This window comes from Pipistrellus kuhlii, unplaced genomic scaffold, assembly GCF_014108245.1.
Source record: "Pipistrellus kuhlii isolate mPipKuh1 unplaced genomic scaffold, mPipKuh1.p scaffold_m20_p_1, whole genome shotgun sequence".
In the NCBI taxonomy this organism is placed as follows: Eukaryota; Metazoa; Chordata; class Mammalia; order Chiroptera; family Vespertilionidae; genus Pipistrellus; species Pipistrellus kuhlii.
Window position 1 is genome coordinate 35,390,175 of NW_023425404.1, and position 25,278 is coordinate 35,415,452.

At 46.2% G+C, this 25,278-nt stretch overlaps 1 protein-coding gene and 1 long non-coding RNA gene across 21 annotated transcripts in view; one reads left to right on the top strand and one right to left on the bottom strand.

Annotated features, from left to right (window-relative positions):
- Window positions 1-8,219: 8,219 nt before the first annotated feature.
- On the top strand, window positions 8,220-25,120 carry LOC118720035. Its single transcript, XR_004988342.2, has 3 exons — window positions 8,220-8,230; window positions 11,514-11,516; window positions 24,900-25,120. It is a non-coding gene; the product is annotated as an uncharacterized LOC118720035 (long non-coding RNA).
- TPM1 (tropomyosin 1) overlaps window positions 17,453-25,278 on the bottom strand; it is a 29,200-nt gene continuing 21,374 nt past the window's right edge. For 10 of the 20 annotated variants that reach the window (XM_036439910.2, XM_036439951.2, XM_036439942.2 and 7 more), the window contains one exon: window positions 17,453-18,793. In XM_036439910.2, the coding sequence (XP_036295803.1) occupies window positions 18,760-18,793 (34 nt within the window). In that variant the 3' untranslated portion in view covers window positions 17,453-18,759. Of the gene's footprint in view, window positions 18,794-19,211; window positions 20,052-24,190; window positions 24,389-25,278 lie in introns of those variants that run through there. The other 10 variants (XM_045581892.1, XM_045581890.1, XM_036439935.2 and 7 more) reach the window with 2 other exon arrangements.

Here is a 25,278-nt window from a genome sequence, read left to right on the forward strand (position 1 = left end):
CCCCCCCGCCCCATGTTTGAGGGTAACAGGGCTAATCAGACATGAACAAGTAACCTGACCCAGGTGCTGCTTCTAAAGGATGTGGCTGAGCCGGGCTTACGCACCCGGGAGACTGGCTCCGGGTCCTGGCTTTGGTGTGTGGCCACTCCTTACATTGCCTCCGTAAAGTTCAGGCTTAAAGCCCTTTTGAGAAACTGGTGAAAAAAGCCTTCAAATGTCTCAAGTTTGAAAACACACACTTACATTCAAAAGTGTATAAAGAAACCAGTTGTAGCCAAAACAATCTGATCATATAGTTAGAGACTGGAATTTTGCCTGGCAAAGTAGTACTTTGTGGGGAAAGTTTTTGACTTGTTACATATTTCTGTTTGGCAAACGTTTTAATTGTTAAAACATTAATGTTCAGAGTTGTTTTAATTACAATGGTAAATTTGGTAAAAGCAGTAAACTAGCCTGGCCGGTTTGGCTCAGTGGTTGAGTATTGACCTATGAACCAGGAGGTCATGATTTGATTCCCAGTCAGAGTACATGCCTGGGTTGGGGGTTTGATCCCCAATACGGGGTGTGCAAGGGGCAGCCAATCAATGATTCCCTCTCATCATTTTTAAAAAAATATTTTTATTGATTTTGTACAGAGAGGAAGGGAGAGAGATAGAGAGCTAGAAACATCGATGAGAGAGAGTCATCGATCAGCTGTCTCTTGCACACCCCCTAGTGGGGATATGCCTGCAACCAATGTACATGTCCTTGACCGGAATCGAACCCAGGACCCTTCAGTCCCCAAGCCAATGCTCTATCCATTGAGCCAAACTGGTCCCGACCCCTCTCATCATTGATGTATCTCTCTCCCTCCCTCCCTCTCCCTTCCTCTCTGAAATCAATAAAAATATTTTTTAAAAGAAAAAAACAATAAACTAATCATTTGACAAATTGATAAATTAAGTGAACTGATTACTTAGCACATTGGTTTTGGGGTGCACTGATTTTTGGCAAATTGCCCTGCATCTATTGGACATGGAATAGTCCTCAATATATCTACTTGAGTTAATGAATACATAAGTGAATAAATGAATGAATGAATGTATTACATCTTTCCAGAAACGCAATGATATTTCCTTTGAAGATCAAGGACTACCCGATGTCAGCATAAAGTGCCTCGACAGAAATTCTGGTTCTCGTTTGTGACACTCATACTCACTGTGTGAGTACCCTTACTCCAAATCCATGCTCACAGCCTGGCTGGCTTCTAAGTGAGAGTTAGTGCTTTCCTGTTGGCTCAAGGTCAAAGCCCACACACTATAGGCTTGCAATCAAAAGAACCAGGTTCCTGTCTCCTTGGCTCACGCATCTACCCTGTTTCCCCGAAAACAAGACAGTGTCTTATATTAATTTTTGCTCCCAAAGATGCGCTAGGTCTTATTTTCGGAGGATGTCTTATTTTCGGGGAAACACAGTACTAGCTGCAGAGCGCTGGTCTGTCAGTCTGCCCTTGAACTATTTCATCTATACATATGGCATAATTCTGAACCCTACCTTTCCCCGCATCGCTGTCAAGATCAAATAAAATATGTAGCTACTCTCTGAGAATAGGGAAGACTAGATGAGTGTAAGCTCATTATTGTTAAAACTATCAGATTTCAGGGTTCAAAGTGACCCTGTGTGGGTGCAGTGCAGGGAGTACTGGACGGGGGCGGGGTCTTCTTGGGGCAGGATGGCCCGCAGGGTCACTCCTCTCCTTTGCTCTTTAGCCTCTGCCTTTCCGGTCACTGACACTTCTGATAGAGAGACACACAGACCTAGCAGATTGCCTCCCCCGGGGTCAACAGTCAACGGAAAGCAGGCAAACACTTGCCAAACTTCTTCTCTGGTCACTGCAGGACTGAGGTCGCCAGGAGTCTGGATTCTCCCACAGCCACTCCTGGGCCTATATGGCCAGGCTGTGACCTCCTCCTCAACCTGGCCTCTCCTTTGTCCACCACTCACAGCTCTGACCCAGCCGGAGAGGGTTCTGAGGGCGTGTCTGCCTGCCGCCCTTGCTGCCTCACAGAAAGAAACCCGAATTCAAAGAGATCTGACTGGGAGGACTGGGAAGACGGGAGCACACAGTTGAGTGTGACAGTGGAGGGCGTGCAATGGTATAAACCTGGGGACAGGACCAGAGGCAAAACATGAGGAAGAGAGAGATGACTGGGAGCACCATGTTACTTCTCCTCCCCTTTTTTAAGCGTGAGAGTGAAATCCGCTAGGGAAAAAAGATGTCCTTCAAAGAGGAATTAGTGTGAGCAGCGTCAGCTGTTAGCGCTTGAGTGGGTGACAGCACATTTCAGCTGCCACCAGACCTACCGCTGCTAAGCGAGGCTGAGGCTGCTGGCCTGGCCTCACACCCAGGCCCCCTGACCTGGGCAGGCCACCACCACCAGCCCAGCAGTGGTCCACTTATTCTGTCCACTTTCTTTTTCATGGTGGAGATGTGACATAGCAGTTGACTACACTAGTATGGTGCTCCTTCCTCTCAAAACATCTGCGCAGCCCTTCAGGGTTGAAAGCCCTTGTGTGCAGGAGACTATGAATTGGGAGGTTCTGAGTACACCTGACTCAGCTATTTTTCGATGTCAGCTGGGTCCCTGTCTTACCCCCCAGAGACTGGGTTCACGTGGGCCCCCCCCCCCCATCCCAGGGCCTGTGAACAGGGTTGGTTTCAGAACATTTCTCACCCCAGAGTCTTTTAATTATGGTGTCCACATTCCACATTATATAAAACACTAGTATAAACCCATATGTCACATTACACAGCACATTTTTGTGGTGATATTTAATTGTCAAGTATAACATTTTGCTTTTGAAATTATGTAGCTACCAGTCACTCATGGACTCCATGTTTGGCTAGGATTTCTGGGCTGTCATCATGAATTCATAGGAAGTTTTATAGAGTGAGAAAATCAAACTGTAGTACTATTTCCAAATATAAAAATTTCATAACACCGTTTTAAAATGAAGTTGACATCATTATGTATTTTATAGACATTTAACTGAAACGTATTACTTTTCTCTTTGTGTTTTAGATCCATTAAAAAATTTTTTCCTCATCACACGTGTTCTCACAGGCCTTGGAGAGAGCTCCTGCGCCAGAGGCCCCGCCGTGGGGCTGCCGACCAGATGGCCCCGCCCGTGGCTGCTGAGAGCCCTTCCCGAGGTTTGGGCCCGGTCTCACCTGGCTTCCAGTGTCCTGCTGACTCCTTGCTCCTGCACAGGTGCTCATGTTTTGGTTTCAGCCGGTGCCAACACAGTCCCAAGCTCAGCGCTTTCACCGGCTCCTACAAAATATCCAACCGCACTGGGCGCGCTGGAAACTGGACACAAGCTGAGGGCCATGGACAGAGGTCACTCATCACCTCACAGTCCTTTGCCATCTGGTTGCCTCCACCCTTCTCCACCCAGCACCTGCCTTCACTCCCCCCATGTCCTCCACACTAACTGTGCCAGCACGTGGCCACCTGATCTCCGGGGAGCCTGTGCCCAGTGACCCTTCCCTTTTCTGGCTCCTTCTCCCTCAAAGATCAGACAGGCCAGGAATGCCCACACTCCCCACACCCTGAAATGGTTTCCACCCAATGTTTCCCAAACTTTTGACATATGTGTACCCCTTCTATAATTTTTGTATTGCTGAGTACCCCTAGTACTCATGAGAATGTAGAATTAGGCGCAGCTAAGCACGGTGCAGTGGATATCCACACCAAACTCCTGTGCAACGCGTACCCCTGGGGGTACCCATACCACACTTTTGGGAAACACTGATCTACAGCATTATCTGATGCACTAATTCCCTGAGAGCACCGGGCAGGTGCCCCTGCAGGACACATCCCAGCATGGGGCCCTCCCCACCCTTCAGGTCAAGGCTTTGGCTGGCCTTTGGCTTGTTGTCTTTGTTAGCATGTAATAAGATCAGTGGCAATTCTAGTTCATTGAAACTTCACTTCTGCTCCTTGTCCTGCCTCTGGCGTCTTTGACCTTCAATATACCCTTGAGAGGCAGAGTTATATCTCCCTAGACAACTGAGGAGTCAAGTGGGAATGTCCCACCTGAGACTCAGGCTCCTGGCCTTTCTCAGGATCTCCCCACTCTTCTCCCCTGCAGCTGTCTTTACTACTTGGCTGTCTTCAGGGAAGAAATACACTGCTCTGTGACTTTCCTTCAGCAAATACCGGGTACAGGCAAACAGGCCCTTGGTGGGAGGGACGGAGCAGAGGGTGCAGAATGGGCATCAGGGCCAACTGCTCCATCAGGCACAGGAGGCACGATGCCCAGGGCCCATATGCTTTCAGACACCCACAAAAATGGCTTAACTTCTTTCAAAATCAGAAGAAAAAATACCTTATAGGTAGATGAGAGTTTTTTTTTTTAACAGAATAGTTACATATTAGTCTTCATACAAATACAGATTTAAAATGTAATTTTAATTTTTTTGTGGAAGAAGAGGGTTCACAAAGGCAAGAGTAATCAGAGTCCACATCAGTTATAATGCAGTCCAGGCAGGCAGGGGTCTCCAGACTGAACTTGGCACGAGAGGGAACACTTAATGGGACGGTGTTACCAGGGGGATAGAGAGCTAGTGCCGCCTGGACTATACGCCATCACCTCTCCCACCAGGTGAGCCAGGTGAACTAGTGAGAAGGCTGATTCTGTCATCAGGGTCAGCATGGTTTGGGTCCAACTGCCCAGTCCTCTGAGAACCCGTGGGAGCTTAGGTCTGAAAGCAGCGTCTAGAGCACATACTCTTGTAATATAAAGAAATAGCGATAGCTTGTACCAAAGATGGGGTTGCGCAGTCCTTGGTACTTCCTCTGTCTGGCACGGAGTAGTTCTGTCTTCCTTTTAATGACTCGCCCCACCTACCAATAATCTGCCTTTCTGGTTCTACTTGTTGCCTGGCCTCCACCAGCCCTGGGAAGACAGTGTGGTGTGATGGGAAGAGCTATGATACTGGGTCAGGGACCCTGGGTCCCAAGGTGAACCCTGTTGTCCCTTAGCTGCAGGATTTGGGCAACTTGTTTAGACAATCTGGTCTTCGGTTCCATTTCCATAAAATTAGGTCTTCCTTTGTGAAATAACACCGATCTCCATCTCTATCTGTCTGTCTGTCTGTCTGTCTATCCGTGGTTTCTGATACAGATCTCTTAAAACCCTTTAAGTAGGGATGGTAGGGGAATCTTTTGTTTTAAAATCTAGTCTAACTTCAGTTTCTGACATACTAGTAGACCCAAGGCCTTTCTGATTTCCTGAGTCATAGGAGTGTATTTTGACTCTTGAATCCTGGTTGGGGACTAGTCCCCAGAAAGACCACGCCTTGGTCAGAATCTTGGAACTTTCAGGTCCTGCTCCCATTCTCTGGAGAAGGCAGGGGCTGAAAATGAAGTGAATCATCAACCATGTCCACAGAAAGCCTCCATAAGAATCCCAATAGTATGGAGTTTAGGAAGCCACATCTACATGCTGGGAGCGTGGCACCAACAGCACGGCAAGAAGCTCCTGCTTTATCATCTACTTTGTAATTATTGGTAAACACCGTTTCCTGAGTGCCGTGAGCCATTTGAGCAAATGATTGAACCCAAGGAGGGGGTCATGGGAGTTGGTCAGTCAGAAGTGCAGGTGCCTGAGGTGGGGGTGGTCTTGTGGGACTGAGCCCTTAACCTGTGGGGCTGGATGCTAACTCCAGGTAAGCAGTGTCAAAACAGAATTGAATTGTAGGACACACAGCTGGCATCAGAGCATTTCTTGATGTGTAGACAACCCACACATCTGCTGTCAGAAATGTTTTGAATGTGGTCATACTTTGATTTCATGATTCTGGGCAAAAGCAATGTTTGTTCACATTGGGAAAAGATTGGGGAGTCTTTGTTGAAGGGTATTGCATGATATACACCACACTACACTATGAACACAAGGACATGGAAAACCTCACCAGGGCAGGCATAGTGGAAGGCTGCTGCCTTGCATTAACTCCCCTAGGCTCATGTCCTGAAAGTGAAGTTGACTTAAAAAAAAAATAAATATATATATATATATATATATATATATATATATATATATATTTGATTTTTTACAGAGAAGAAGGGAGAGGGATAGAGAGTTAGAAACATTGATGAGAGAGAAACATCGATCAGCTGCCTCCTGCACACTCCCTATTGGGGATGTGCCCGCAACCAAGGTATAATATGCCCTTGATCAGGAATCACACCCAGGACCTTTCAGTCTCTTGGCCAACACTTTCTCCACTGAGCCAAACCGGCTAGGGCTGAAGCTGACTTTGAAGTAGGGCATCAGCAATCCAAAGAGCGGCTGGAAGGCTCCTGTGCTGCTCCTGGTGTGCCCTTCGATGGTACTCTAAGATGACAGGGAAAATGGACCTTCACAGCTCACACTGGCGAGACCAACAAATTCTTTGCAAATCCTGGAGACTCTCGAATTCCAAAAAGCCAGGCGAGGTCACAACTTTCAGACCAAGATCAGACCTTACCGACTTTCCCGCATCCAACCTGAAAATCCCTGCGCTGCCAATGCAGCCCACGTTCCTTTCCCTGAAGCTGACCCGCTGCAAACACAGGAGAGTCCACATGGGGCCTGGATGGGGGCCAAAAGGACCGTCCCACACTCACACAAACACTTGAGAGTGGGGAGGGAACATTGGAAGAGAGAGCAATTCTGGAATTCCTATCCTGTGTGTTCCCACCCCATCCTCCTTGCAGGATGGAAACCACTCAGATAATGATGCCGTTAGATAACTTCCCAGCCATAGTGTGGGGAGCACCCAGAGTAAATCACTTCCCTTCCCACCCCTGGGGAGAGTGTCTCTCTGGCTTGGATCATAACGCGAACGATCTGCCTCCAGGGTGGGCGCTGAGACCGAGACTGGGATGGAGAGCACCCGTGCCAACCGCTGAGCTCCAAGCACTGATGAGCAGTGAAAAGACAAGGCACAGAGAAAGGGACTCGGGGGTAACACAGTGCCTGCTTCAGATAGACTTGACCTCTCCCAATCCAGAAAGAAGACGTTTGCATTTTTCAAAAACTAAAGAATTATTTTAAGTATAAATACAAAAATGTTTAAACTATTATTTTATTTATAAAATTTCTATTTACACATAGCTATCCAACAGCAAGTGTTACATCCTCACTAAAATTAGATTAATTAAAAAAAAAACACACACTGGAACAAGATGTGAGATAAGCATGAGGACAAACAGCCTCCCTTCAGAGGAAGGGGTCAACACACTTCTTCTGTAAAAGGCCAGGGAGTTAATACTTTAGACTCTGTGCACCATAAATCTCGGTCTCAGCTACTCAACTCTGTCTTTGCAACACAGAAGCAGCCACAAGACATCACATAAGTGAGTGGATGTAGCTGTGTTCCAATAAAACTTTTATAAACAATGACATTGGAATTTTTCAAATTTTTACATATGTATCTGGAATTATTCTTCTTTTCAGTTTATTTTCCCCTAACCACTAAAAAATTTAAAAACCATTCCTAGTTCTCAGGTTGTACAAAATCAGGCCCCAAATCAGATCAACTTGGCCCATAAGCGATGGTGTGCCCAGTTCAGGAAACTTCCAAGGCAAAAGCGAAATGAAGGCAAAGCTTTGTTTCCGGTTCATGCAGGCCTTTCCCTGTGGCTCTGGCATTTTAAAATAAGACAAGTGGATAAGGAAAACTAAGGTCAAAGGAATGCGTGAGCAACGCAGGGGTTCCAAGAAGAGTAAGGGGGTAATATTTTGAAGAAGGTCCCTAATTGCCTCCTTGTAAGCAACTATTGACTCTACCTTCAGGGGGATGAGTTTCACTCCATTGAATTCCTTACACTTAAAAAAATAAATAAATAAATAAATAAATATATATATATATATATATATATATTTGATTTTTTACAGAGAGCAAGGGAGAGGGATAGAGAGTTAGAAACATTAATGAGAGAGAAACATCAATCAGCTGCCTCCTGCACACCACCTACTGGGGATGTGCACGCAACCAAGGCACATACCTTTGACCAGAATTGAACCTGGAACTCTTCAGTCTGCAGGCCAACGCTCTATCCACTGAGCCAAACTGGTTAGGGCAAATTCCTTACACTTTTATTGACTTCTTTTCTCTTCTAGGAACACACCAAGAGCAGAGATGATGAATGAAAAGAGCCCCTGCCCTCTCACAAGAGCAACTACTACTAAATAAGGAAGGGTCCAATAGGATCCAATAGTTCATTGGACAAAATGTTTTTGAGCACCTGCTACAAGGCAGGCCCAGAGTGTTAGGTGGCAGGTGTCCCTAGATGAATACATTCTGAAGATACTGATGGTAAGTGACTTTGTTTCTCAAAATAATCTTATTTTCTTGAGGGAAAAATAGAGGCACAGAGAGGGTCAAGCTGGCTGTCCAAGATGGAATCTCAAAGAGAGAAACCAACGTGTGGTTAGTATCTGACTAAGCAGGGCTGGGTCTAGGGTGAGGTGAGTGGGCCCCCCGGGTGCAGAAATTAAGGAGGCATTCAGCTGCATGACCTTGAGAGCGAGCACCTCCTTACATCTTGCACCTCAGTGATTTACTTGCCTCCTTCTAGTCCTTAGCGCCTCCCCAGTCCTGCTGTGGTCCTGGGAGGGCTGAGGAGGGCATTTGTGGGTCTGGGATAGCTCGTGTTCTTGTCATCTTCCCAAGATGCTCTTGTTTCCTGGTGAGGAACTACTTCTTTTTCACTGTCTTGAACTCTCTCAGGCTGGTGTGGGCATCTCATGCTCCCTTTCTGGACTGTGACTCCTGAGCTGAATTGGGCTGGTTTCTGTTTCTTTCTACTGCCTACATGTCAGCTTCAGACTCTGAGTGGTGCCCATGTTACACACCAAGACACACCCTGGAGGGGGAGCCCCACTACTCCGTGGGGCCCACAGACCAGCAGCCTTGGCACTCCTGGGGTCTGGTAAGACTTACAGAACTGCAAGCCTGCCCCTCAGCCCTCACCACAGTCAGAACCAGATTTTGACAAGACCCTCGGGTGATCCCTGCGCCCACTTATGTGTGGGAAGTGCAAATCTACACTTTCTTCCAACCACCCACTGCTCTCCATTGCTGCTGCCTTGAGCTTCACACCCGCAGGGTCCTGGGAAAGAGGTTTTTCCTGGAATTACACAACTCCAGGGCGCTCAGGGCTGGCTCTGCCCCTCCCAAGATGGGCCATGGCATTGATGAGCTTTGCAGTCTGTTTAGGGCACTCTACACATTTGTAACTCAAAATAAAACTCAAAAGTTCACTATAAAATAAGCGGAAGTAGAGCAAGGATACTCAGCTTTTTTTCTAATGATGACTTCAACACTTTTTTGGGAAATGTAAAACATTCAATTCTATCTCCCCCCCCCCCCCCCCATTCTCTTGGGCGCCCTGCTTTTGCTGATACACTCAGTACGCAGCCCCGTGGGACCAGCTCAGTGCCAGCTCGGAGGCTGAGAGATGCTCACCCAGCTCTGCGGAGGCGGCCGTGAGACCCTCTTCCCGGAAGACCAGGGGGAGGCAGGTGGTGAGGAGGGGGGAGGCGAGAACTCCAGGGAGTCCCCGCTCTGAGGATTTCTGGAGTGTCTGCTATCCCCTCCCTGGGCTCCGAGTCAAGAATGTAATTGAAGCCTCAGGACAATAGAGTGAAAGGAAAGATGTTCCCCGGTGTCGGATATCCTGACCAACTAGATCCAAAAGCACAGAGCAGGTGCCTGGCTTTTGTTCCCAGTGCTGGCTGGGCCCCTGTGCCTGGCCCCACACCCCAACCCCTCTGGACAAAAGGCACAGCTACACAGCTGGGCTCCCGCTGGATCCAGGACCTGCTCTGACGGACAACGTCCTCCCGGCCTCCATCCTCCTGCCGACAACCCCCCCCCCCCCCCCCCCCGCCAAGGTTTCAAGGCCAAGGTTCAGAGGCAGGAGCGAGCCACATCCCAAAGAGGCTACCATGAAGCAGGACCTCGGATGCTAAGGATTTCACCCGAGGAGGAGGAGGACATTGTTACTGTCTGAAGAAAACGCCCAGGGCCCGAGGTAACCGTCCTGTGTTGAGAATAGGATCTCCACGCAGGCGAGCTGGGTTTTCACAGTGTCATTGAGAAGTCCCCAGGAAACCAAACCTCCACCTGCCCTGGGGGAGACCCAGGGGCTGGCACTCTCCTCTGGAAGCCGCCAGGAGGCAGCGCCCAGACAGCTGGCCATGGTGGGGCATCCCCTCCATCCATCAGAGCCTCCTCAGGGCCCTCCCTGCTGGAGAGGGGCTGTTCTCACCGCACACCAACACCGGCTTTTAGTCCCCATGGGCCATGGAGCCTCGCCTCCTGGTGGTTTCAGGGGGAGATCCGACTGGGTGCCGGGCCCTGAACCCTCCTACTGCCGTCAACATCAGAGGTGGCTTTGAGGGAGCAGAGACAGCCCCCTCCGGCCTCTTCACAGGTGAGGATGGAAGCAACAAAGGGCAGCCTCTTCTTTGAAGCCTGGGGAGGAGTGGTCTAAGGGCAGATTTCAAGGACCCAAGACTCAGGTGTGTTTAAGTAATAGCACAACAGAAGAAGCTGTCCGTCCTCCAGAGTTGGCTGTGTCAGACCCGGCACTGAACACCGTCCACGCACTGTCAGTCATGCCCCGGACACAGGTCCTGTTTTCATCGTCCTCCTCTGGCCGATGGGGGAAGGCAGGGAAGTAGCTCAGGCACAGTCAGGCGGCCAGTAAGTGGCAGAGGCGGCTTTCCAATGCTGGTCTATTGCAAAGCCTGGGGTTTTAACCACTCTCCTAGCCGGCGAGCAGCTTAAGCTTGTTTTATCTTTTCTTCCCTCGGTCACTGCTCATTACCACTAATGAAGGGTCTTCTCAAAACCCAGGCAAGAGTGGCCCTGGGCAGTACGCCTGAGCCCACACACCCATTATTCACGTTTGTCAGCTCTGGGTCTAGACAGGAGGTACAGGAAAGGGGGGGCTGGCTGCTGGGCAAGCATGTCTTGAAGTTCAGGTTTGTGTGTTTTGTTGGTGGGAGGAAGGGGGGCAGGGAGGAACAGACAACATGGGAGATTTCTTAAAGATCTCTGTTTCAGCTAGTTCGGAGAAAGCTTTTTTGTTTCTTTTTTAAAGAACCAGAAGCCTGGAAATCAAATGGGCTGTCGGGTGCAGGATGGAGCAGGAATCTCTACACAGTTCAGCACTTTGCAGAGTGGGACAAAAGTAGGCGCACAGTGGTGAGTATGCAAACCACAGAGTTTATTCTGGTATTATTATTTATCAATTCTTGTATTATTTTCCATACGATCAACTGTAAACCTACTTTGCCCCACCCTATATTATGGTATGCCTACATTAAAAAAAAAACTTCTTTAGAAAACATGTATGCTTTCATTTCCTATGAGTTAGAGCATATCCAAATTACAGAGAATTCACATCAGTTCTTGTTATGAAAGCCACAAGTCAGAAATGATCTAAATGAACAAAAATAGAAAAAATTATGAGACAGTAACCAGATGGAATATCATACAATGATACCACTAAGTTAGCAACGTAGGGAGGGCTTATGCAAAAGTTTCTGAATAAAAAAATCAAGTTACAATAAGAAGCTCTGCACACAGGCAAAATCCATGGGAAATATTTTAAATTGTGGTGAGATTATCAGTGACCTTTTACTTTATAGATTTCCTCTATTGTTTTTACAATGCTTTGTGACATAAACTCAGCTATATGGTGGTATGGTGGCTGGTACTTTATGTGTACATTTCAGTTTCTTTACTTTGAACACTGTATCCAAATGTGGCAAAGAGCTTTTCATTTGAACTTGCAAATTGCTGCATGAAATTTACATATTCCTTTAACTACCTAACACATCTCTGTTGCTGTCATACAAACTGAAATGAATCCTCCAGGTTAGCTTTTTTCAATCCAAATTTTAGTGTGCCACATCTATCAGTAATACTTTATCTTTCCTGGGTGGGAACCAAAGCCAGAAAAGCAAAAGACCTCGCCAGCCCTGGCTGTTCCTATCTACCCAGTGGTGAAACCCGATTCTGTCTGGCACACCACCTCACTTTTCATCTTTCCTGGAAGGCTGGAAAAGGGGTTATCGGGAGATCCCCAGGGCTCCTAACATTAGGGAGGCTGAAGTCTGGTGACCCAGCCGATGAGGCCACTTCTCGAAGGACCACAAGAAAGAATCCTGGGGAGCCTACCCAGGGTGGACATGTAGAGGTGACTCTCAGCTCCTCCACCTCCCTGGGGGAGTAGAAGGCAGATTTTATAGTCTCTCAGCATCTATGTAATTGTTTATTACACTCTACTCTTTTTTTCTGAAGATTGACAGGTGCTCTAGGATAAAAGCAAAAGTATATAGGAAGATCTCCTCCCCACCCCTCCAATGAAATGGCATAAAACACATGTGTCAAACACAAGGCCCGCGGGCCAAATCCGTCCCGCCAGGCCTTGCAATGTGGTCCGCACCGCGCTGTCATCACTGCACTCCGCTGCGTTTCCATCACAATGACAGTTTATGACTGTTCAGTAAACCATTCGGCCCGCGATTTAGGCTGGATTTTAGATTTTGGCCCCTTCTCTGATTGAGTTCGACACCCTAGCATAAAACAAGGGGTGGGGAGAGGTAGGAGGGGAAAAATCTTAAATTAAGGCCAGCTGAAGAAACCTACAATAAAGAACAAAAAGCTTGCTCAGCTGGAATGGCTCAGTGGATTGAATGTCATCCCATGTACCGAGTGGTTGCTGGTTCGATTCCCAGTCAGGGCACATGGCCGGGCATCATACTCCATCCCCAGTGCAGGGTGTGCAGGAGGTAACAGATGGGTATTTCTATTTCTCTCCTTCTCCTTTCCTCTAAAAATAAGTAAATAAATAAATAAAAACATAAAAAGAAAAAGAACAAAAAGCTTGGTGGGCTAGGGTAAATAGCAAAACGAAACTACCTAGCAGAGATCTTGTTTCTAAGGTTGGACAGGTAAGGGTGAGTTGAGAGTGACCTGTGGCTGGAGACTCCTGAGAAAATTATGCAGCATGCCCAAGAAAGCTGTTTCCATTGACTTCAGGTGGTTAAAAATCTTCCAGGAAGAGGGCACACTGTCTGTTCCCAACGTATTCCTGTGCCATTGATTCTCAACTTGCCATGCTATCATACATGTTCTGCTATTTTTTAATGTGTGTGTATTGCTGATTCTAGATTATAAGTCTCCTAAGGGCAAGGAGTCTACTTTATGCTTTTTCTATATTGTCCTACAACCCCCAACCTAAAGTCACAGTCATAATGTGCTTCTTAAGTGGAACTAGAATTTAATTCTTAGTCCCATGGGCCAAACCATGTGTAATCCTAATTTCCATATATTTTCTAGTGACTAGAAGACAATACGAAAGTCCTTTTTGTGTTTAAGAGGAAGTGAGCAGAAGAAAAGATTAAAGCAGTGATTTGCAGCCCCTGTGTCATGGCACACTGGTGTGCTGCAATAATTCTTTTAAAGGTCTTTTTTCTTTTAAAAATATATTTTATTGATTTTTTACAGAGAGGAAGAGAGAGGGATAGAGAGGCAGAAACATCGATGAGAGAAAATCATCGATCAGCTGCCTCTTGCACTTCTCCCACTGGATATGTGCCTGCAACCAAGATACATGCCCTCGGCCAGAATTGAACCTGGGACCCTTCAGTCCGCAGGCCGACGCTCTATCCACTGAGTCAAGCTGGTCAGAGCGACCAACGTATTTTGAATTTGTGCAATGCAATGAGTGCACTCTGGGGGAATAGTACTGGGGATTTTTCATGTTTAAGAGGAAAAGTTATTTTCAATTTCCCTAAAGACCCAATGCAGGGTGGGAAGAAGGCTCAGGGTGGAGGAGCAGAAAGGAAGTGGAGGACGAGTATCACCTCACCTCGTTTTGTTCTCAGCCTTTCGAAGAAGCACACAAGCATGTGAGGAGGCAAACCATCCATCTCCTTTAAGGATAAACAACTTGCTGCTCACATGGTAAAATGAGCCGAGGGCACACAGTGAGTGCTGGGGCAGGATTCAAAGCTGGCCCCTCTGCTTGCCAACCCCCACAGGGGTTGCCTACCCCTCAGGAGAGCTGAACTCCAGGGGGTTGCCCCAATCAGCTGAATGACCTTGAGCAAGCCGCTAACCAGCTAACCGTCTCTAGGCCTCGATGAGCATAAGCCTTCTTCCCGCTCTGAATCGGCATTTCAGTTAGGCATCAGCTCTGGCAGGCCCTGATAAGGTCTGCACTCCGCTCTGCTCCCCACGGCCTTGGCAAATAAAACTCACAGGCAGGAGGAACCAGTTCCACCCTCCAGGTCAATACCCGTTTGTCAAAAACTTGGCAAACGTTGCATTCGTATTAGTGAAACCTCAGCATAGCTGCATGCTCGGTTTGACACACAGAATTTATGATTTCTGCTGGAGGAATGGAGCTCTGAAAACCCTCAGTGTCAAAAAGTGCACATAATGGAAAGAACACTTCTTGCACTGCCCGACATTGCTAATTTCTTTCCAACCCCCATCTCCAATTCTGGAAATGATGGCTCCCTGAGCACTTTTTTTTTTTTAAATTGGGTAATTCAGATTTTTTTTCTGTACAACTGACTGTAGGTTGAAAAAAAAAGTCACATCTACAAATCGTGTTGACAAGTAGAAAAAAATGGTTAACATACACTCAAATATTTGTTCAAGAAAAAAAAAAAGACTTTTCTGTTTTCTGGAGGAAAAAAAGACAAGCTAAATGTACTAAATCCTAGAGGATACATACCCTGTTTCCCCCAAAATAAGTCAGTGTCTTTATTAATTTTTTATCCCAAAGTTGCGCTAGGTCTTATTTTCAGGGGATGTCTTATCTTTCCATGCGCTAGGTCTTATTTTCGGAGGATGTCTTATTTTCGGGGAAACACGGTACTAGTGAACGCTACCGGCACCTCTAGGATCAGTAAGTGGGGGAACTGTTCTCTTCCATGCATCTCAGACTGTATCCACAAAAGCCCTTTTCTTTCATCCTTAACAGATTGCAGAACTCTCATCACAAATTTAAATGTTCAGAAGATGCTTAGGTTCTTCCCCTAAGCTTTTCCCTGCAAAGTTCCACAGTATTTTACTCTCAACAGGGCACCTTCCAGCTGTTCGCACTGAAGTCTGGACCTGCCTGGTTTCAGCAAAGGAATTTCGAGTATGAACCCCGAATTCCTTCTATGCACTTCATGGTTCTCTAAAGGTGACCACGTGGCTCCCAGCCTTGGCATTGCCACGCCGAAGAGCCCTAATCTCTCCCCCCTGACCTCCCAGAGCGGCGTGTTCCATTTATCTCACTGGGTCAGACCCATGGTGTGTGTCATGTGGAGACAGGGTGTTCTCCCTTTTGTTTATCAGGAAGATCAGGTACTAATTCTTTGAAATGGCATGAAGTTTTATTAATCGATTTCATCTGAGCCCTGGGACCCAGGGAGGAAGTTCAACCACCCACGTGTGGTCACTGTTTCCTCCTCCCCTAACTATCCCTGCTGCTTCGTCTGCCTCTATGTCTAGTTGGTGCTTTTCTTCTGCTGTAAGGCATCTGAAACCAGGAGAGGAAGGATCCCCCCGGGGCTTTGCTGTCACACGGCTCTGGGTTTGGAACCCAACCCTACGACGTGTGAGCTATGGAACCCAGGTTCCCTCAGCTTCCCCGAACCTGTTTGGTAGTAAAATGGGGACAGATGTGAAGCTGAAGTAACACTTGCCAGGTGCTCCCTACAGGTTCTGGCACATGGTATCTGAGGACAGCATGAATAACCACCACCATTTGGCCCTCGCTGGGTTGGTTCAGTGGACAGAGCATCAGCCCATGGACTGAAGGATCCCGTGTTTGATTCCAGGCAAGGGCACGTACCGTATTTTTCGGACCATAAGACGCACCGGACCATAAGACGCACCAGTTTTTAGAGAAGGGAAATGAAGAAAAAAAGATTCTGAAACAAATAGTGTCCTAAAATATTTTATGTGCATTAAAACCCAACATCACAGTCATAAACACATGTAATCAACCCTGTAAACAGCAGCATTTAGAACCATTTTAGAGCCGGGCAAGCACACAGAGACCACACAGAGCCGGGCAAGTAAAAAATCTTTTTTTTTAAAGTATATGTGTAGGCTATATTTGGACCATAAGACGCAGGGACTTTTTCCCTTCACTTCTGGGGGGAAAAAAAGTGCGTCTTATGGTCTGAAAAATACGGTACTTGGGTGAGTGCAAGAGACAACCAGTCGATGTCTCTCTCTGTCCTTCTCCTTTCCACTCGAACAACAACAAAAACCCATCGTCATTTGGGGCAAAGTTGGCATTGCCCCAGCTTCACCAAGTAGGAATAGTAAATACCGTTTGTGGAGGCCTACCGACATGGCAGGCTGAGGAGAGCAGCAGTTAATGGTCATCAAGCAGGCGCAGGGGCTGTGCTGTGCACATTACTGCATGGGCTATACTTTCCAACTCCACAATAATCACCAAAGAGCTAGCTACTCATCTCCCCTTTCACAGATGAAGAATCTCAGATCCAGGGACTTGACAAGCTGGAACAGCTAGCAAAGAGGAAGCCGGGTCTGGCTCCCACAGTGCGAGTGCTGAGTTTAGGAAAGGCCTCTGACTAGGGTAGGCAGAGGTGTCTAGTGAGGACTGGCAGGGGGGAGCCTACAGTGCTGGGTGGTGAAGAGGTGGGAAGGTTGAGACTCAGAGCGTTTATTCACCTTACACTTTTTTTTGAAAACACCTGATGGAAGGGCTTGGAAGAGCAGCTATGGAGATACTGAATACTTTGCAGTGAAACTATTATCCACGCATCCAAACGCGTGCTCTTTCTAGTTTGCCATGTTTGCTTCTCGTGAGGATGTCCCTCTGCTCCCTGCAGCACCAGTCTGGCCAACTAGCAGTGCCTGTAACCTTGTTTGTTTGCTTCAAGTCAAACAGCCTATGATATTTTCAGTTTCCAAGTCTGAGGAAATAAAGATATATTGGAATTTAGAACTCACTGTTAGAAAAGCAAAAAAATCATAAAGGCTCTTAAAGCAAGACTTCCTAGTAGAACCACACTGCTGGTAGAGTGCGGAGATTTGGTGCTCAACCCAGTCTGTTGATGCGTGCGTATGCCACTGCTGAAGATTCAGCCGATAATTGAGGGGAAATCTCCAAACCAGTAACTTGACAAAAGGCTTCAATGTGTATGCAGATTAACACCAACAACACGGAGAAAGGCTTCGGGGGAGGGTCTTTTCAGCCTGTGGTCACGTGAACAGACCAAAAGAGATGTTTTTGGAAGGATGATACCCAGTTTTCCCTGGACTTTGGTATGTTGTTTTGCTTTAAGAAACCATACACGAGAGAAGGTAGGTTGATCACGTGACCCAAAGTTCACTAAGTAGAAACATACAAACGACAGGACCACCAGGTTTAGAAAATGTCCTACAATGTGCATTTTATTCCATATCATTATACAATGTCTTTATGTACAGTAGTCCCCCCTTATCCACGGTTTCATGGTCCTCGATTTCAGTTAACGAAGGTCAACCATGGTTGAAAAATATTAAAGATTTCAGAAATAAACAATTCATACGTTTTAAACTGCGCGTCGCTCTGAGAAGCGTGTTGAAATCTTGTGTGGCTCCGTTCTGTCCCGCCCAGGACATGCATCGTCCCTTGGTCCAGCATCTCCACACTCTACGACCCCCGCCCTCTGGGCACTTAGTTGCCCTTTTGGTTACAGATTGACTGTCTCAGTATCACAGTGCTTGTGTGTAAGTGACTCTTATTTTACTTAATAATGGCCCCAAAGTGCAAGAGTAGAGACAGTGGCAATTCAGACATGTCAAAGAGAAGCTGTAAAGTGCTCCCCAAGTGAAAAGGGATGTAGGTACAGGAAAACACACGCAGAATACAGGGTTCCGTACTATCTATGGTCTCAGGGATCCATTATCCCCGTGGATAAAGGGAAGGGAGCTACTGTGGTTAGCACTCGTAAGGAAATGTTTTTTTTCTTTATCAATTGTATGTAGTGCCTAAACTTCCACTTTAACATGAGGACACAGAAAGAGTGGAAACCCACATTGCCTACTATCCAAGTGTGCTGATTAGAAGGAAATAGAAGTCCTGAAAGATCAGCGTGGCTTACAAACTCCTGGCTTTAATGAATTCGGACATACAGAATCCACAGTCTCGTCTCATAGTAAAACTCAAGGCAAAATAAATTAGTGTTGGATAGAATTCTACATTGTACAACATCGAACAAAAGACCACAGTGGGACCTTTTGTTTCACGTAGCACCAATCCACACCTGATTGTTTCCCACAGCGATCTTCCTGCTGATTGTGTCGTTGGCACTCTGAGTGGAAATCTTTCTGCTTCAGTGAGGGTTGCTAGACTGACTAAGCATACCCCATGAATGTGGCAACGTCAACCTGGGAAATGGCACATTGAAATCGCCCTCGCTCTGTCACATGCCTGCCTTTGTGTATTTGTGTGTGTGTGTTTCCCCAGCCCATGATGCAGCCATACTTGTGTTTTTGTGACAGTGGTAAAAGTAAATAAAAATGTATTTAAGGGGTTTCATGGTAAGCATGGTGTTAAAAACAAAACAAAATCAAAAACACAAAATAAGACAAAAAACAACAACGAAAACATGAATGAATGTGGTCGCAGCTAAGGAGGTTTTCACATGTTGTTTAACTCCAGTAAAGTCTGATCCAGCATCTGATGCATACTAAGGTTTTCTTCTTTGGCATGAGCCACTTTCTCTGTGGTGGGATTAGAAAATTAAGTCATGAATAGCTGCGCTTTGGACACAATGGTGGTTTGTACATTTAGGCAGGCAAACATCAATCACAAACACAGGATGAGATGATTAGGACTAGGCATGCTTGTAAGACATTCCTCATTTCTAGACAAGGACCTACGGAGAGGGAGCCGTCTGTGACCCAGAAGAACTACAGGCACAGCAGGCTCTCGCCGAGCGGCAGGGGGACCCCCACCAGCACTCCACCCTGAGCACAACGCGCAGGTGGGGCTGGTGACGGCCCCCGGGCCGGGCGCTGTGGGAACAGGGAGGTGCTGGCAGCACGGAGTTAACGACAGCAGACATGTCTGAGTTACAGGCGGTTACAGGTCTGGGAGTTGTGCTGTAACACAACCTCACAGAACATAGAGGTGACATAGTAGGTTTTCCGACAACTTTCGAAATGTTTTATTTTGGTTGCTCATTAAAAAAAGTTATCAACATGTTTCATGCACACTTCAGTAGGACATTCTCTTACTATTCTTACAGAGTTCTATTTAGTATCACATGACAATCTCACTCGAGTCCAGCAACACCGTTAGACTGAATAAAAGCATACCTTTCAGACAACCGGGGACTTCTGACATGAGCGCCTGCTTTCAAAAGCTATTTTGCCCAAGCATAGGTACATTGAATAATATTTCAAACACTATACCAGATATTAGAAGTTAGGAATATGAATATGTAATAGGAATATACATATTATATATATATATTACCCCCACATATAATATATATATGTATATAGTTATACACATGCACACCCCTCTGCTTTGGTTTTCTAACTTAAAGTAGGACTCTGTTCTCTGCAGGAAATAGAAAACAATTTTCTTGAGGTCTTCATTATGTATCAATTCAAACAAGAGGACCTCCTGTTGCAAAGAGGTGTGCTAAATTGATTGTTATAAATATTTACTCATATACATAACGATTGCATTTTACCATAAAAACGATTTCAGGATTAAAGAGAACTGAAATATTCCAGGTATAAGAGGAAAATGCAGGCAAGACCAGCCTTTCAGCTGAATCCTTCCATGTTCCTTTCTGCAGAAGCAGCCCTACAGGTGAAGGTGTTAACAGTCTTAGATTCCTGACCATGGGCTCCATTCCTAGAATTCAGCCCAAGTTCTCGCCCACTTACTAAGTTTAATCCTCATTCAGGGCCAGCTTTAGTTGGTTAGTTAGGCGGCGGTTTTGCTCAAGTTGTTGGTAGAGTTGATCTGGACAGGTCAGCAAGCAGGTTAGCAGAAGAGAAGAGGCAGAAGAAGAGAGGTTAGCTAGAGTGGGAGAGAGGGAGTTAACAGACAGAACAGAGATACTACCTCCGGCACGGGTTACTCGCTGGGCAGGTTACCCTTACCCCATGGCCATCTGGTCCTGTGCCCAGGAAGGTGGATGGTAAAGGCCTGGCAGACTTAGAGCCAGGATTTCTCTCTTGGCGGAGGGGTGTGGGAAGAAAGGGAGCAACAGGGTAAGGAGAGAATGAAGGTTCCTCTTGTACCTCGCTACCACCACGTGAACTGAGCTGAATCCAGTTTCTGGCAACAGTCTGAGGAACCCAGGGGGGGATGGAGGCCAGCCCAGCATGGCAGCCCCTCCTTGTTGCGCTTAGTGGAGATCTCTGGCGAGGCCCCCACCTGCTTATTTCTGCTCACTTCTTAGCCTTTCCATCTCCACTCCGAGGGCTGGCTTTTCTTTCATTACCACCGCTGCATTAATGCTTTTTGAAATGCAGAACTGAGCTCCCTGTCCTCCAACCCTTATGATACAGGGTGCACATTCTGAACTCTTGCCCAGTTCTGATACAGGGTGTGTGCCAACCTACTCAAACAGCTGAAGATCGTAACTTATCTCCACTCAAAACTGACTTAAAAACTTATCTTTACTTCTCGAACATAGTATTTGTTTGGAGCTAGATGGATGTGTACAAGGTGAACCAAATCTCAAACATCTACATGGAGATCAGCATAATATACATTTTACAGGCTGTCCTGTCATCTGCTCCACAAGGCAAGGAAGCCGCTTGGAGATAGCCTACATCTGAGGACCCAGGGGACACCCAATGACAAGAACCCGGAGGACACACGATTGTTTCAAATGATGGTGACAGTCTGAACCCAGAAATTCTACTTCATGATCTCGAAAAGCTGGCAGTCCTGTCCCTGGGGAGAATGGAAATGTGGGGAAACTGAGCAATTCTTATTTTAACTTTCTCTTATAAATGGTCGGAGACACTTTCCAGCTGGAAGTGTATCTTGCCTTGTCCTCTTTGCTCACCCAAATTTTTTGAATATTCAAAACCCCCGGCAAATGCCACTTCGTCCAGGCAGCTCCCAGTCAGAATTGTTCTCTCTTCCTCTCTGACTCCCAACTACAGTCAAACCTTGGTTCTCGAACGTCTCCCATCTCCAACAATTCAGTTCTCCACCAAGTTGTTGTGAACCAAACTTTGGTTTCTAACCTGACAACCCTTTCCTGCTGACACCTCATGATGACAGAAAGCATCTCCCAGGCAACAAAGGGGAGAATGCTTTTTTTTTTGCTGGCCAAATAGGATCGGCACAATTTCACATAAAGAGGCCATCAAGGGTGCTAATGTTGCTAAGGTTGTGAAAGAAACAATGGATGACAGGCAGCAGAAGAAACAGGAAACTGTTACTTGGATAAAGGAAAAGCAGCTTGCAGGTAACAGCGCATCAGAGGCAGAGATCTGTGAAAAATCAAAGATGCCTCATGCTGATTTTCTGAAAGTGATTCCTTTGAGGCTGGTAGGGGTGATTCGATAAATTTAACAAGTGTTTGTAGGTAAAACAGTACAATAGGCATGTACTATGTATTAGAAAGGTTAAAACAAGTAATCACTTGGAGGTTTGGAATGGATTAATTCCATTTACGTTATTTCTAATGGGAAAAAAAGTGATTCAGTTTTTTTTAACAAATTGCTTCTCCATTAGCCTTCCGGGACAAGTTCGAGAACCGAGGTTTCACTGTACATACCATCTATTAGTTCAGACTCACTTCGCTTATCTATCTTCCCACAAGATGGCAAAGAACATTTCTGGTTCATCTCATTATCATATCCCAAGTAACTTCCTTCCAGTGTCTTGTGTAAGGCATAGGTTTTGGGGCTTCAGAATCTAACCACACTAGTACATCACATCTCGTATGGGGAACTACTGCCAAGGGCAGGCAGGATGTCTCGGTTTGTGAGCCAGTGCTCAGCCAAGCTGGATGGAAGGACTCTGCAGAAACCCTAGAGAATGCGGAGGATCAATGTGAACTCCGTTTATGTGACAGCTGTCCCTACCACCTCCCCCGTGGGACCTGCCCCTTTCAGCTGCCCTGGAGCTGGTATGCCCCGGTGGCCTGAGGGCAGGGAGCAGAACCACTTATATATTTGGACTTGGGCTTCTGGTGTCGACCCAGCCATGCTTTTGTTTGGTCCAACTGAGGCTCCTGTATCAGCTGGAGCGAGGGCCTGGCCCTCTGAACTGGAAGTCTGGGCTCTGACAATTTCTTGATAAAATCAACTTGCTGTTTCCTCATTCATGTACTGTACCTACTTGGGCTATTCCAGATTTGCCTTCCCAATTTATCAGTTTCCCATCTCCCCATGTAGAATCTACGTATAGGAAGTGTGCAAGTCTCTGGCAGGGTTTTGAAACCACAGATGTGCCTCCACAATGCACTCAGCACACGCTCAGCAGAACCTGCAGACTTGTCCTTTTATCTACTGCAGGAAGCAGGGTTACTCATAGAGGAGCCCACTTCTATTACTCTGAACTTAAAAAACAACATCAACAAAAAAAACAGGGCAGGAATCAAAGTCAAAAGCAGGCCCACGGAGCCTTAGAAAAAGAAAAACAAAGTTACAGAAGTCTTTACACTCTCAAGGGAGGGAAATTGTCCGGAATCTAATTTTTAAAGTCTACTATACCATTACTCAAACATGTTCTGGCCCTCTTAGGGTATTTATTACCTGCTCTCAAGTCTCTGTAGAGTAACTGATATTATTTCCAGCTTGTTCAAATTTATTTGAGTATAAATTCAGTATACCAAATATATAAAATAGTGGTATATCAAACCTCTCAGTCGAACAAAAACTACAAACAGATGAAGGTCACCCATATTTGTAAAACACATGAGAAATACAGCTAGACTATTGAGGGAGAAATGTTGGAAATTAGAAAACAGAAGTCCACATCATTGTGGAGTTGTAATTAAAAAATAAAATCACTTAATTGCTGTTTTTGAAGCAAATAGTGAAGCCCAAATAAAAAGTAATTGTGTTCTGAACAATTTCCACTAACTTCTTTTTTTGGCGGGGGGAGGGCATGGGTGGGAGAAGAAGTAACATTAATGACTATACTTTAAAAGTGTCCACAAATAAAAAATAAAGACCCAAACCAGTTATTACTGCAAAGATTATGTATATATTAATACAACCTCTTCTAAAGAATACAGATGTGCTTTAGAGCACAAAAATAAATCTCAACTTGAACATAATCAGATTTGAGATGTCATTTCATGATCAAAATGAAGGTTTAAAAAGTTTTAACTGTTCTTTGTGCTGTAAATGGAGGATCAAGGATAACCTCACCTTACACAGCTTGATCCAAGTTCTTTGTCATCATTCCCAACATGTAAATGCCTAGCAATGTGGGATGGCCATGAGCCTTCGCCAGGAGCCCTCCATTGGTCAGGCATGTCCTCGAGGCGGGGCCATGTAAATATCGGCACAGAGGACGCTCCACGCCCCCAACTGAACCTCTGGCAGCGAAGACCCTGCTCAAGGCGCATCTTCCAATTCCAACCAGGAGGTCCTGTGCAAAGGTTCTAGCCTGGGCCCCATGCCAGGGCCATCGTTATCCCTAAAAAACACACATGCCCAGAACCTCACGCTAACCTTCGGAAACCAAAACTCTGAGAGGGACGCAGGCATGATAGATTACTTCCTCACCTGAGGACATGCTTAGAGACAGGAAGGGAGAGAGAAATGTTGAAGTGAAAGAGAAACATGGGTTGGTTGTCTTCCATATATGCCCCAACCAGGGATTGAACCAGAAACCCAGGCATGTGTCCTGACAGGGAATTGAATTGGCAACCTTTTGGTGCACAGGATTACACTCAATCAACTCAGCCACTCCAGCTGGGCATAATCATATTTTTAGAAAGTTCCATAAGAAACTACTGCCTCAGAAACTCTTGAAACTAATATATAACGTTCAGAATGGGAAAAAAAAAAAAAAAAAAAAAAAAGCAGCAGCCAAAAAAGTAACCCTCACATGCGTGAAGCAGATTTGCAGTTTTATTCAGTGTTGAAACTAAAATGTGAAGTAAAAAGAATAGCAAACAGAAATAGCTTACACAGTGTTTATTTCACACTGAACTGAAGAGCTTCTGTACAATAGGAAGCGCAGGGAGGGCCCGGCCCGAAGGCAGGACGCTAAGAGAGAGAACAGGGTCAGCTGGAGGAGAGACACACTGCAGAGCGCAGAGAGGTGGAACACCCAGCTTGATGAAGGGGTCTTGGGAGAAGTGAGGCAAAGAGACTTATCTGCATGAAGAGAAAAGGTGAGAGAAAAAGAAAAAAAAGTGGCACAATGGCAAAAAGGAAACCCAGACCAACAGGAGAGGAGCACTCGGAGCACAGGCGAGAAGCAGCCATGCAAACCCGCTGCCAGCTGCACCCGAGGGAGGCCGTCCTCGCTGCCAGGCTCTGGACCCGAGGCATCACAGGGCCCCTCGGGGTCAGGCCAGGGTCCACTTTAAGAAGACCCATGAACAGAATTTTGAAACAAATTTTGAACTAAACCCATCTTTCAGGATATTGAATCATATTTGATGCTTCAAATTTCCTACACAGCATCACCACACGTATGGTCTTATGGAAAAGACCCCGGAGACAGGTGATCTGACCCACACTCTCTTTTCCAAATGAGGGAAGAGAAGGTGACATGTTCTCCAGTGTCCAAGGTGATGTCTCCAAGGGTAATGTGGAGACTCTCTAAGCTGCGAGGCAGCAGGCCCATGCCACTCTTCCGTGTTTTTTTTTTGCATGGGTTAAGGTGGGGCCTGGAAAATGGAATTTCCAGCTTATCCGGAACTCAGTGCCAGATTATTACAACGGAATAATGAACCCTCTGTGAAACACTCCGTGTTAGAATGCAGAAGCAGAGCTAAGTTTAACGTGGAGGTCTGGTTAGTAGTGTGTAAACTGGTCATGTCTGCTCAAGGTTCTCGTGAGAACAAGACTACTTGCTCCAGCACTCACTACCTCAGAGTATGAAAGCGGGCCACTGACTCCCAAGCGCACATTGTGCTGTGGGTATGCCCCATTGCTTTGACACAAGTTGCGGTATTTATTGGGAGTATTTTAATTCCTTTTATGTAAACAGAAAATTAAACGCGTGGTTACTCAGGAGAGGGTTCCTTTCTCTAACAACT